The sequence below is a fragment of the Apaloderma vittatum genome, unplaced genomic scaffold (assembly GCF_000703405.1).
Source record: "Apaloderma vittatum isolate BGI_N311 unplaced genomic scaffold, ASM70340v1 scaffold14080, whole genome shotgun sequence".
NCBI classification, from domain to species: Eukaryota; Metazoa; Chordata; class Aves; order Trogoniformes; family Trogonidae; genus Apaloderma; species Apaloderma vittatum.
Genome location: NW_009695181.1, coordinates 76,883 through 88,901, shown reverse-complemented (window position 1 = coordinate 88,901; position 12,019 = coordinate 76,883). Strand labels below are relative to the sequence as shown.

Here is a 12,019-nt window from a genome sequence, read left to right as displayed (position 1 = left end):
GCAGGAAGAAGCTTGGGGGTCTCTTTTCCTAATGGCTTTCTTGAACCTTCACCACCTGTGATGCCACTTGGTGACCACTGTCATGTTAATAAGGATATAAATTCAATGAGCACTTGAGAACCCAGAGGACCAATTTCCATGTGTCCTTGGCTGATTCAATGTGACAGGGGAATCGAGCCTTTTTTCCCCCACAAGAGGGGGGACCTTGCATATGGGTGGCAGCAATCTCTGTGTCAGTGGAAGGTGAACCCAAGGATCGGGAGGTGGTGTTGGCCAGGGGATCAGATGCAAAGTGCCACTGTGGTCCCCCTTGGCACAGACTGACTCTGGTGGCCTGGCTGGCCTTGCTGCCGATGCACCAGGTGCAGTCTGGGCTTAAGGTCGGCTGATGCTCTGTGAATGCTGAGGTGAAGCCTATTCCCTATGCAGTAGCTCAAGACAGCTGCTGATGCACCTTATGCTGCCTCTCTTGCCTCTTATTTTGAACACTTTACGTGCAATTTTACTTTCTTACTTCATTACAAAATCCTGTGTAATAAATGATGTACAGGGGGACAGAACAGGTGCAAAATCTGATGCTGAGTTCCCTTCTAGTATAAGATGTGGGCTCCTTGCTAATCCTGTGTGACCAGCCAGCCTTTTCCTTTGCTCATTTTCACTCTCTGAGTACATCTTCTTCCAGTGTGAGCCAGAAAATGCAGGGAGATATCTTCGTTTCAAATTTGGGGTGACAAGTTGGTCAGTAATTATTTTGGTTAATGTAGTTCTTAGTGATATTAAGAATCACAGTTAAAAAATGAATTTCATTCTTGGACTCAACTGAGATAAAAGCAAACAGAGAATTCATTGTCTGACAAAAGTTTCTGACCTGAATCTTTCCACATTTGAAAGTTAAAAGTTTGATAAAACTACTAGTAACTACACATTTTGGTTTTTTATGATCAGCACTGTCAGGAATGCACCAACCCTGTGTGTATATTTGTTCCCAAAACAGACTTGTATCTGTCAGCAACAGCCAGACAGTGTCACGTGTGGCCTAAGCACACTTTCCTGATGACTGGTGATTTTCCAGGTGAAAGCCATATTGCTGAGCCAATGGTCAAGCACTGACCAGCATTGCCTTGTGTTTCAGCTTTTTCCTCAGTAAATGATGTTAATGATGCTTCTTTTATAATGAGCATGTGCATGGGAAAAGCTCTGTAAGGACAAGCTGTTGTTACTGTTAGTCATCCCAGACAGAGAGACTTTTTGTCTGTGTTACTAGACCTGCTGGAGGGATCTATGCTGGCGTGAAATCTATTGTGTTTGTTGCCTAAGCAGCCAGAAAAATCTCATTTTTAACGTGGTTTTTTTTTTTCTTTCTGCTTTTTTTTTCTCCTTTCTTTCCCGGTGGCAGAACCATCTGGCTCAGAGTCACAGGGCAAAGGCAGCCTGTCAGAGGATGAACTTATCAGTGCCATCAAGGAAGCAAAAAGCTTTTCCTTTGAGACCCCAGAGGTGCAGCGGTCACCAGCCCTTTCCACTGAGAAAAGAGACCAGCGTGTCAAACCTGGGCGCCCTGCCGTCTCCTCGCCCCTGGATAATGAGGCCAGTAGTGCCGAGTCAGGGGATTCAGAGATTGAACTGGTTTCGGAGGACCCGCTGGCTGCCGAGGAGGTGCTGCACTCCAACTACATGACCTTCAGCCACGTTGGAGGGCCCCCTCCGTCGCCTGCCTCCCCCTCCATCCAGTACAGCATCCTGCGGGAGGAGCGCGAGGCTGAGCTCGATAGTGAGCTCATCATTGAGTCCTGCGATGCCTCGTCGGCCTCTGAAGAGAGCCCAAAGAGGGAGCAGGACTCCCCCCTGATGAAGCCCATGGTCATGGACATTATCAAGGAAGAGAACGGTTCGCGCACTGATGCCTCAGACTACGAAGCAAGTAAAGCGGCCGAGAACAGGATGAACAGGGAGAACTTGGCAGAGTCCACGTCCTACCTGAAATGCTCCTTTGTTGCACCAAAAGTAGATGCTGAGCCCCTAACCTCTGCCATCAGCACCGAGGAGCTGAAGGAAAGAATAATCTTGAAGAAACCCGTCGAAGAAACTGTTGTTAACCAAAGTAAAGTGTCTTCCAGGGACTCTGGCAAAAGAAGTCCCTTGGCTTTGTCTCTACTGCCATTTGTAAATAAGCAGAAAGGTAAATGCAGATATTTATGTTGTTTTTTTCAAATGCTCTTGAGAGGGAGGAGGAGGGAGAAGTGCCTGTTCCTTGCAGGGGAGTTGTTAGTAGGGCCAAGCAGGGGGCGCTGCTGGCACTGAATATCCTCAGCTTGAAGCTGGGCATGCCTGTGACAATACACATATAATCTCTGACCTCCCCATCCTCTTACGTTTCATCTTTTCTTTTCCCTTAGGAAAAAATATAAATACCAGCAACAATAATTTTTAGGCTTAAGCATATAGATACTGGATCAAGCAAGAACCCCAGTAACATAAGGCTGATTTGTACATCAGGCATCTGGACGACAAAGATCAAAGAAATCGTCATTTTTCCTTTGAAATACTACCTGCCTTGACCCAAGGACAGGTAGAATTGGAGAGGTGGTCCTGCACCTCCCGGGAATGTGAGGATAATGTTTTTGAGGATACATTTAGGAAAAAAAGATTCAGAGAAGGAGAGGGATTGGGTTTGGTGGGTCTGAAGCTGGTGCGGCTTACACAAATCTTTCTCACAGTGGCTGACACCTTCCATCCTGATTAAGAAGGGGTTTGAGTATGCTTCCAGGGTAGTGCAGGTCAGCGGTTGGCTTGGGGATGCTCATCCCAGCTCTGAGTGCCTTGCGGGGCCCCTCTGAAAGCCCCTTCCCTAATCTACCTCGAGGATCTCCCCAGAGGAAGGAATCCCTCTTCCAGAGGGAGGGGCAGGACAGTTCCCTGGTACTTGAGTAAGCTCAAGGACACTTGCCTACCCGCAGGATCACTTAAAAACGAGTGCAGAGCCAGCCAGGTCTGGGCTTGTTGTGCTAGACACTGAGGTCTGACTGGATCCACCAAACCTCTAGAGCCACCACAAGCTTTTGGTCTGAGCTAAACCCTGAGGACCAAGGGGGCAGCACACGATCACTGAACACAGACACTGCCAGGGCTCCCTGAAGCCTGTAACTGGCTGAGTTCACAAGACACAGAAGAGAAAAAGGCATTTTTTTCTTTGCAGGATACCAGTTCTAGATAACCAGGATCTCTGTGTGCCTCCGGTTTTGTAGGCTGGCATGGGAGGGAGGGACACTGGGGCTGCCTAGCACTTGGCTGGGGAGGCAGTGATTGTCCTCTGCTCTCCTGTCAGATGTTGTTTTGCAATTCAGAGAGCTGCTGCTTCCTTGCAAGCAACTGGATAGAGATGAAGGGGAAACAAACCCCATTCCTTTTTTTTATCTTTTTTCTCCGTCCGCAGACATGGATGCCACATGATGGCCTGGAGATGTGGCAGACGTGTTTAAGTGACACGCTTTTACAACTGATTTATATAGCCTTGTGAACTCAAGCATGCAAGTCTAATAAGGAAACAGCCAGAATTTGCATGATGTGCTGAGGACTGCAAGATCTGCACAGCAATAAAATATGTTAATACTGATATTCTTAGCAGTAATGTACTAATGACATTAATAGGCTGAATAAGAAACATATCATTATTGCTTGTAAGTATGTTTTCCTAATAGATTCTCAGAGCTCACAACATCATGCCTGTGCGTCTCTTAGCTCTCTCACGAGTAGGATGAGCTACCTTCCCCTTCCCTTTTAGGAGTGGCGCAGGCCAAATCTGCATCGGCTCGCGGGGAAATGATGTGGCAGGGAGATGATGCACATCCAAGGGGACTGCCCTCATAGCATCAGCTTGAGGTCTTGGCAGAGCATTTCAACATTGCATCATATGTGTCATATGCCAACTCAGATGCACCCAGCAAGCATTTGGCATGGGCCACACTCAGCTGAAGTGATGAGAACAGAGGGAGATGTGACAGTGCCACAGACAAACTTCCAATTTTTTTCCTGTTACCTCCTTGTTACACATCATCTCAGAAGTGTTTTGCTACCACTGCACACCCTTACGTAAACCAGAATGGTCCTAGTAGGAACTGATTTCCCTCTGTAGCCATAGCAAGTCGTACCTGAGTTCAGGTCAATTCTAACCCAGTGTTTCTGGAAATTCCTGGGAAACTGATGGATCAAATGAAGCTGTTTGACACAACATGCCTGGCTGTGATTTTGACACCCAGCTCTAGATCGTTCTGTGGCTCTTGGCCGGCTCATAGCCAAGTATATGCAATTTAAAAATAGCGATTGATTTCACACACAAGTGTTAACTTTTCACTGTAATACTACCAAGGAGTTTTTTACTCCTATCTATGGCATTAAATATACTTTGCATCACTCATTGGAAGGGTTTACTTTGGTCGGGTAACACAAAAATTGATTTTAAGTGCAAACTCCAGGAAATACGTGGAGAAGCCGTGCAAAGTGAAAGCCCAGCGATTAACCCAACCTCACGAACAGTCTTGCTGATATTGTTGCTGCCAGCCCATGGCTTATTCCCTCAGAGACCTTTCTGGTGTGTCTGCTAGGCATGCTGAAATCACAGCCATTCCCTTAAATAGGAAGGTGAAGCACGGCAAGTGCCACGTGTGGTTTGCGCAGTGATAACTCAGTGTCTCTGCTTAACGTCTGTTGCCATCCAGTGGCAATAACAAAAATGGGCAGTGACTTCCTACCTCCATTTTACTGGAGCTGAAATCAGGATTTGAGAGTGGAGCTATTCCTGTGCCATTAGCTGCTAAGCAGCCTCGCTTGCTTTTCTGCATGGCCGGAATGATGCATAGCTTGCTGCAATGCAGCCTTTGTTTTGTCTGGGGTTGTGCAGTTCCTGCCTTTATTAGTGTTACCACCTCCTTTGCCTCATGAGGAGCAAAGAGGGGAAGGCAGAGTGGTAGCAAGACGTTTGCTGTTCCATTGTCGCTGCCACTGTGTCGCTCTTGGCATCTCCTCCCAGAGGTGGACAAAGCCCTTATGCAACAGTGCTTAGAGCACATCTGGCTGTGGCTCTGCAGGAAAGGAGGTTGCCAGCTCTCTCTCTCTCTTTTTTTTTTTTCTTTTTAATATTCAAGCACAGAGGAGGAAGATCAGATGCATTTGCGTTTCTCAGTAGCCAAAGCAAGGAATGCAGAGTTAAGTTTGTTCTAAGAAAGCCCGTCTTGCAACAAAATTTCACAAACTTTGGAAAATAATACAACAGATTGGTGTCGCCTGCACAGCGCTGTGACACTGTATAGCCCAGGTGACATCTAAATTGGGCTTGCACATGCAGGAAATTTCAGAAGAGACCTGCTGTCCTGGAAACGTGCATCTTTTGGCCTGGGGCAATTGGCAAGAAGCCTGGAGCAAGGCAGGCTGGGAAGGAGCATTTTGGCTGAGTCCTCTTCCATCTTCTCTTGCTGTGCCTGGTGGTAGCTCTCTGACAGGGTGGCCTGGCTCACTGCGTGTCCCCAAGCCTGGAGACTTGGCCCTGGGTGGAGATTTCCCTTATGCAGGAGCATCTTGTCTCTCTCTCCAGGCTTCTCCCTCAATGACAATATTAGGAGATTCCTTCTGCTTGATCCATTTAATGAAACATGCAGCAGCTTGTTACCCTTCAGATCAGGTGTCCAAGGAAAGGTTAAAAAAAGAAAAAAAGAAAAACATGTGGGCATTCATAGCAATGTTTATTTTTCTTTTATGGCAAAATCTAGCATAGGAAAAGGAAAACTGAGGCCTGGAGTTGTGATGTTGTGCTGTCACTCACACGCGCTAGATGGAACAACTGGCACAACCCAGGCTCCAGGCAGGGTTCTGCTGGAAACAGTCAAATATAATGAATCATTTTAAATGGTTTACTCAGTAGCACAGTCCTATTCCACCCTGCTATGAGGTATCCTGTTTCTTTTTCCTTATGAAGGGTGTTCATCTGGTTAGTCCCCTGCAAGGGCACGCCCTTACCACACACCCTTTATGGCTCCTGTGATTCTAAACACCCATGAGTGACCCCAGGGTTCAGGGCCACCCATCTCTGTGTGATGGCCTGGTGTCTCTCAGGTGGTGTCATAAGCTGCAGGTGGGATCACTTCTGGTTTTAGGGTGACACCACAAATGCCCTGGGTTGTAGAACATGCTTCGTCTCCTCCAATGCGTCTCGTGCTGAACCATGGAGTCTAGGACTGTCACACAGTGACAAAGCACTATGGGCTTTTCCCTTTAAATCTCTCGCTGCATCCACCCCGTTTGATGCTGCAGACAAACTGATTCTACAAAGTTTCTCAGGAAATAGTTGTCATGCACAATGCTGGGAGAGACCTTTTTGTTCAGTGAAACGTCTGCATCACGTTAGCATATCCCTGCTCTTGGAGGAGTTGCTAGTGAGACATTTTTCCATGGGAAGGGAATGTTTGGTAGGGTGGTTTAGCAATCTGAGGCTCGTATCTCATCTGCATGCTTCTACCAGCCTGGCTCTGCAGTCAGCAACAAGGCAGGCTGTGGCTTAAGCATACGGTGATGCTAGTTTAATATTTTAGTGCCATCTGCTGTAAGTGCCTCCACACTCCAGCCCATCTGTTTTGTGTGCTTCAGTTTGATTTTTATGGGGCTCTGATGGCTTTATAACCTTTGGAAAGTCCCTGCTTGGAAAAGGTGTGGGGGAGAGGGATGTCCTGCCTGAGGCTGAAGCATCTTCACCTTGTGCTGCTGTAGGAGGAGTGGGGTAAAACCTGTTTGGAGAAGTAAATGTGTGAATCTAGGCCTGGTCTTGTCACAAAATCTTGGAGGAGCTTGGTGAACCTCTGTGCTTGTGCCTCCTATGTGGAATAATTTAGGTGGGAAGGTGGAGGTCTTTGGTCCAACCCCTTGCACAGAGCAGTTTGGTCTAGTTGCTCAGGGCCTTGTCTACCTGTCCATTTTCTTAACAAAGCCAGAAGTTTGGGGTTAGCTCGAGTTGGAGCCTGCATATCTGGGTCAGTCCCATCATGGTGACTCAGAGCCATTAGCTGCAGGCACACTGCAGAGGAGGCTAGAGAGATACCACTCAATGTAGCTTCACACAGAGTGGGCTGGCAGGAACTTCACAAGGTCCAGAGAGCCCATCTCCTGGCCTACAGCCAGGATTCCTGGTAGAGCACTCTTGACAGATGCTTGTGACTCATTTGGAAAGGCCTCTGTTGACAGAGCTTCTACCAGCTCCCAGGCACCTATTGGAAACAGTTGCCATTCTTCCATCCTTTACTTCAGGCTAAGCAATTCTAGCTTCTTCAGATTTTCCTCTCTGGTCACATTTTCAAGCTTTCTGAACTGTCTTATTGTTCCCTTTGTTCTCTTCTAGCATTGGTTGAATCCTTCTTGAACTGGAGCAGGTGGTCACATGGAGGCCCTCCTCAAGTTGATGATGGGTTGCTTGCCTGCCCTAGAGGCTAGGAGTGGGCTTGCAGAGCCAACTGCAGCACCACGTCATTGAGTTCTATTGTTGCAAGAGGGATCTTTTCCATATTGCTTGGAAATGTCTGTTCAGACTTCTGTAGCAGGCTGTGCTGACCCATCTTTCTTTACGTGGACTCATTTGACTCTGCTAATTTTCTGCTTGATAACAGGAATGGAGGAGTTTTTGAAGGGTGGGGGAAGCCCAGTGGAAAAAAGTGAAGTTAACCATTATACATTTGCCCATTTCTGAGAAATGGAGAACTTGAATGATCGACTGCTCAGATCGTTGAATGCCAGCTGAAGTGGGATTGCTCAGTTAAAGCAGAACAGATGAATCTAGTGGGACGAGTGTTTTCCAAGAACCATGAGCAGGTATTGAGTAGAAGAGGTCCTGCAGGCATGACATACAACTTTGCCACAAATCTAGACTCTTCTCCTGAACCAAATGTTTTCTTTTTCTCATGGACTGTCTGATCCCACAGCCCACTTTTGATCACAAATTTCCGATTGTTCAGCTGTATGCATGGCCCTTCCCCAGTCTTCCCTGTTTAGGAACTGATAATGTGCACTCTCAGTTGGAAACCAGTGAAATAGGTAAACTATAGAGGGTCTTAGAGGAAGAAATGACACCTGCATTGCTAAACCCCATGCACACCTGGAGCACTGGCAATCAGTCTGTTGTCCAGGCCAGCCTTCTCCTTCTGTACCTCTGCTTCACTGCCCTGATGTAAAGTCAGGGATGAATTTAAGGCTAAGGCAGTGGACAGGAGAAAATGCAGCTAAGGCATACTTCAGCCTGCCCTGGTCTCTCTGCTCTGATGCATGTCCTTCCTTGGCTTTGTCACCTAGCAACACAAAGTCATGGCAAAAATGGCCTATTAGCTGTTTATTGGCTAGATTGATCAAAAATGAAAGTGTCTGAGGCATGCAAAGCTGCAGCAAGGTGTGAGGGGTGATTTGCTTACTGAGAGTAGTTTCATATCAAGGATTCACTTTTCCATAGTACATTCTTGGTATTTGGGGAGGTTTAGCAATAGCTTTGTAGATCAAGAGGTCTTGACTTACAGCTGCATTGCAATTCTTCTTTCACTCCATTCAAGAAATCTAAAAAATGACTCTGAATGGATGATAGGACATAAACCACGAGCTGTGATGGCTTTGCAAACACACTGGTGGCCTCATTTTGAGGCAGTGGGGTCCCAGACACCATCTCCAGCCACTATGACTGGAGGAGTTTCCCCATCCCAACTGAGCTGCCCCAACAGCAACTAACTCATGGGCATGTTCCTCTGCCCATGGAGGAGAAGGGAGAACTTCACAGCTACATTTTCCCCATGGTCAAGCAGTTGGAAATGTTTCTGCCTTTGCAGCAGATTGTGTCCTGCTTCTCCGTTTCTGGCCAGTTAATGCAATTCAGCTGCCACATGACAGCTTATTATAACTGTCAAGCTGTGATAACTCAACCAGAGCTGAGCTGGAGAAACCCAGAGATGTGCAGGTCATGGTGGTGGAAGTAAAGCAGCGTGAACACTGGCAGGTTTGTGCTGCACATGATTTCTTTTCCACTCCTTCCAGATCCCTTTTTTCGGGGAGGGTTGAGTGAGTTTGGCACTTTCTGGCCTCAGGAGTGGTTGCAGAGTCACTGTCCTCTCTGCAGAGGGGACAAGGAGAGCTGATAGATGGTCAGATGTTGGCTCTGGGATTCTCCCTGGAGTCCTGGTCTGGTGGGAGCATAGCAGGGTCTCTGAAGTGAGGAGCAGTCACTTGGGGGAGATGCCTGAGCCCTGGAAAGGGTCAGAGCAAAGCAAAGAACAAATGATGGTTTGCTTGGGCAGTGGCTAGGATCACTGACCACCAATTGTAATGATGCCCTCTTGTGATTAGCACCATGTACACATACCAGAGCATGACCTTGACATGACTTTTGGAGATGTCTCAGTATAGCTCATGCCCTTCAGATCACAACCTGTGCTGTCCATAGCCTGGGCATTTGACCCGTTTCTCCTCTGGCATCTCTTTCCTCCCCTGATTTCTGGCTGGGCTCATGAAAACTACTTCCCACTCGTTGGATTAGGTCAAACTTTTAATGCATTGTGTCAAAACGCCTTAAATGTAGTAGCTGGATGCTTTTAAAATTGGACATAGCTTAGTATAGGAGGATCATGCATCTTCTCTTGGGACTGCTATCCACTCCACTGCCTACGTGTGAGTTAAGCACAGAGCTATAAAAATGCATAGGCTTTATCATTCCGTTTTCATGTGACTTACCTTTACGAGTAAAGAACTGCCTCTGAAGAGATGTCTTGAGTCAGAGCAGTCAAACAGAGGTACACAGAGCTTTGATAAATATGACACAAGATGGTGTTTATGAAAGGTTTCTGCCCCCTCAAGATTGCGTCATGACCAGTAAACTGAAACCAACCAAGCAAGCAAACAAAAAGAGCAGTTTGTTTGACTGTATATGGGTTATGTCAAATGTTTAAATACCAAAGCCACAAATGGCAAAGTCTGGACCAAGCACAGTGAGTTGGTGGGTATCTGCATACAGGCAGGAACCTGCTGAGAAGAGGGACAAAGATGAAAGATGTGTCGTGCATGAAGACTTATCCCTGCGAGCTGGGCTGCACAAGCCCACTGCTTGCTCTGCCCATGTCCGTGCCTCTGTCCGTGTCTGTGTCCCTGTCCGTGACCATGTCGATGCATTGTCAAGCTGAGCGCTCAAGATCAGCTCAATCCTGCTCCTGGAGGAGGCTGCAAGGAGACAACTGCTCAGCTCAAAGTGATTTTTTTTATGTGCACGAAGACAAAACTCAGTTGCGGAATCACTCACAGCTGAGCACTGTTTAGAAGCCAAAATCTTGGTATGGTGATCCCTTTTCGGTGTCTCTTGATGTTAGTGACCAGTGGCTCAGCTTTCAGGCAAGGCTGTGACACTGGCAAATCTGCTGGCAGCCAGTTTTTCCCAGATATAGTGATGCTTTGCCTGGATACTCCCAGCAGATCTCAGAGATTTGTTATTGACAGAGAAATGCAACAGCTATTTATAACTTTCCTGAGGCTGACAATATACAGGAAGGATAGATACTTATTCTGGACATACAGAAACAAGAAAAAAATGCACTATTTGATGAAGGGGAAAAGTTATACCAGTTGCAAGGCTTTTCTTGAAGTGTTGTTAAAGAGCTTTTTCCATAGCAATTCATGGTTTTGGTCTAGAAGGTGCTTAGGGAAATTTATATACTATAAAACAAATTAGGCAAAGAAAAAATAAAAATAATCATGTTGGTTTTGTTAACAAAATATTTTGCCTGTTGATGCAATTTTCTCATAAATGTAGTATTTTGCAGGGAATTTCTGGGATATTTTGCTTTGTGATCTGCTAGAAATGCTGCTTCTGAACCTCTGCAGTGCTCTATGAGCTGGGAATCCCAGGTTTTTACCAGTTTCAGTGATTAATTTAAATGAAGATTTTGGACTTGTTTCAGGTCAGATTTAAATTTCTGATTAGGGTCTGGTGATATAAAATACATCTCTAGTTCTCAAGGAGAGGTAGAACAAAATCAAAACAAATCTTTTGAACACATCTGCCAATTTCAGGGTGGCTCTAATCTTTAGATATTAAGCAGAATAAAGACTTTCCTGAATATTGCTCTCTGTGTCTGGTAGACAGCATGAGGTTAAAATTAACGTATTTGACTGTAGTGTAGGGTGGGCGTGTGATAGATCTCCATTGGGAATAAAACCTGGAGGTGGGATATTGATTTTACTGATGTTTTTCCTTAGCTTCTGAGAGTGCTCTGCTGATTAGGACATAATAGCAACATTGACTGAAAAGAGGATTTAAATGTTTTCTCTTTTCCTTGGGAGGCTGCTATGTTCATGTCAGTTCAGAATAATATAGAAAATAAGGCACATGCAATGATCCAGCAATTCAAAGGGCTTGATTTCCCCACTGAGGAAAGAGTTGTGATTTTGTCACTTTAACTCTTAATCTTATCTTGATTACTACTTCCTTTTGTTTTATTCCTCTGCAGTATTTTTTTTTCCTAACTCTCTTGACCTTTACCTAACTTGGACAATTTCAACCATTGCTTTGTTCCAGAGAGGTATCACAGATGTCCTTTCTTCCCCCTCTGGCTCTGACAGCAGCTCAGTGGTTCCATGGGAGCTGCAGCAGTGAGAGGTCATTCTGGTGCTTTGCTTTCACAGCATTTCATTTGTGTGTGAGGAATACAAACAAGTGTGGAAAAAAACTAACGCTACAAGAAGACAGGTTGGTTTGGACGGCAATAATCTACCTTCACCACAGGTCTGCCAGGCACTAGCCTGCCTGTAGTGGGGACATTTGGTGATGTCAAGGTTGCTTAAATCAACTCTAGCAATGAAAGTGAAGGTTTGTCATTTTGATAGCAGTGATTGAATTCACAAGTGCTCTGAGTCTGGGAGGCTCCAGCTGAGCGTTGTTTAGGAAAGTTTGGCATACAAAGATCCTTGTGCTTCTGAAATAGGTGTTTCTCTAACCAAGAGGACTGAGTGTTCAATT

General features: G+C 46.0%; 1 protein-coding gene across 1 annotated transcript in view; it reads left to right on the top strand.

Annotated features, from left to right (window-relative positions):
• Positions 1-12,019, top strand: part of RTN1 (reticulon 1) — a 118,707-nt gene that overhangs the window by 68,218 nt on the left and 38,470 nt on the right. Inside the window, 1 exon segment of the mRNA XM_009870391.1 lies at positions 1,397-2,179. Within this exon segment, the coding sequence (XP_009868693.1) occupies positions 1,397-2,179 (783 nt within the window).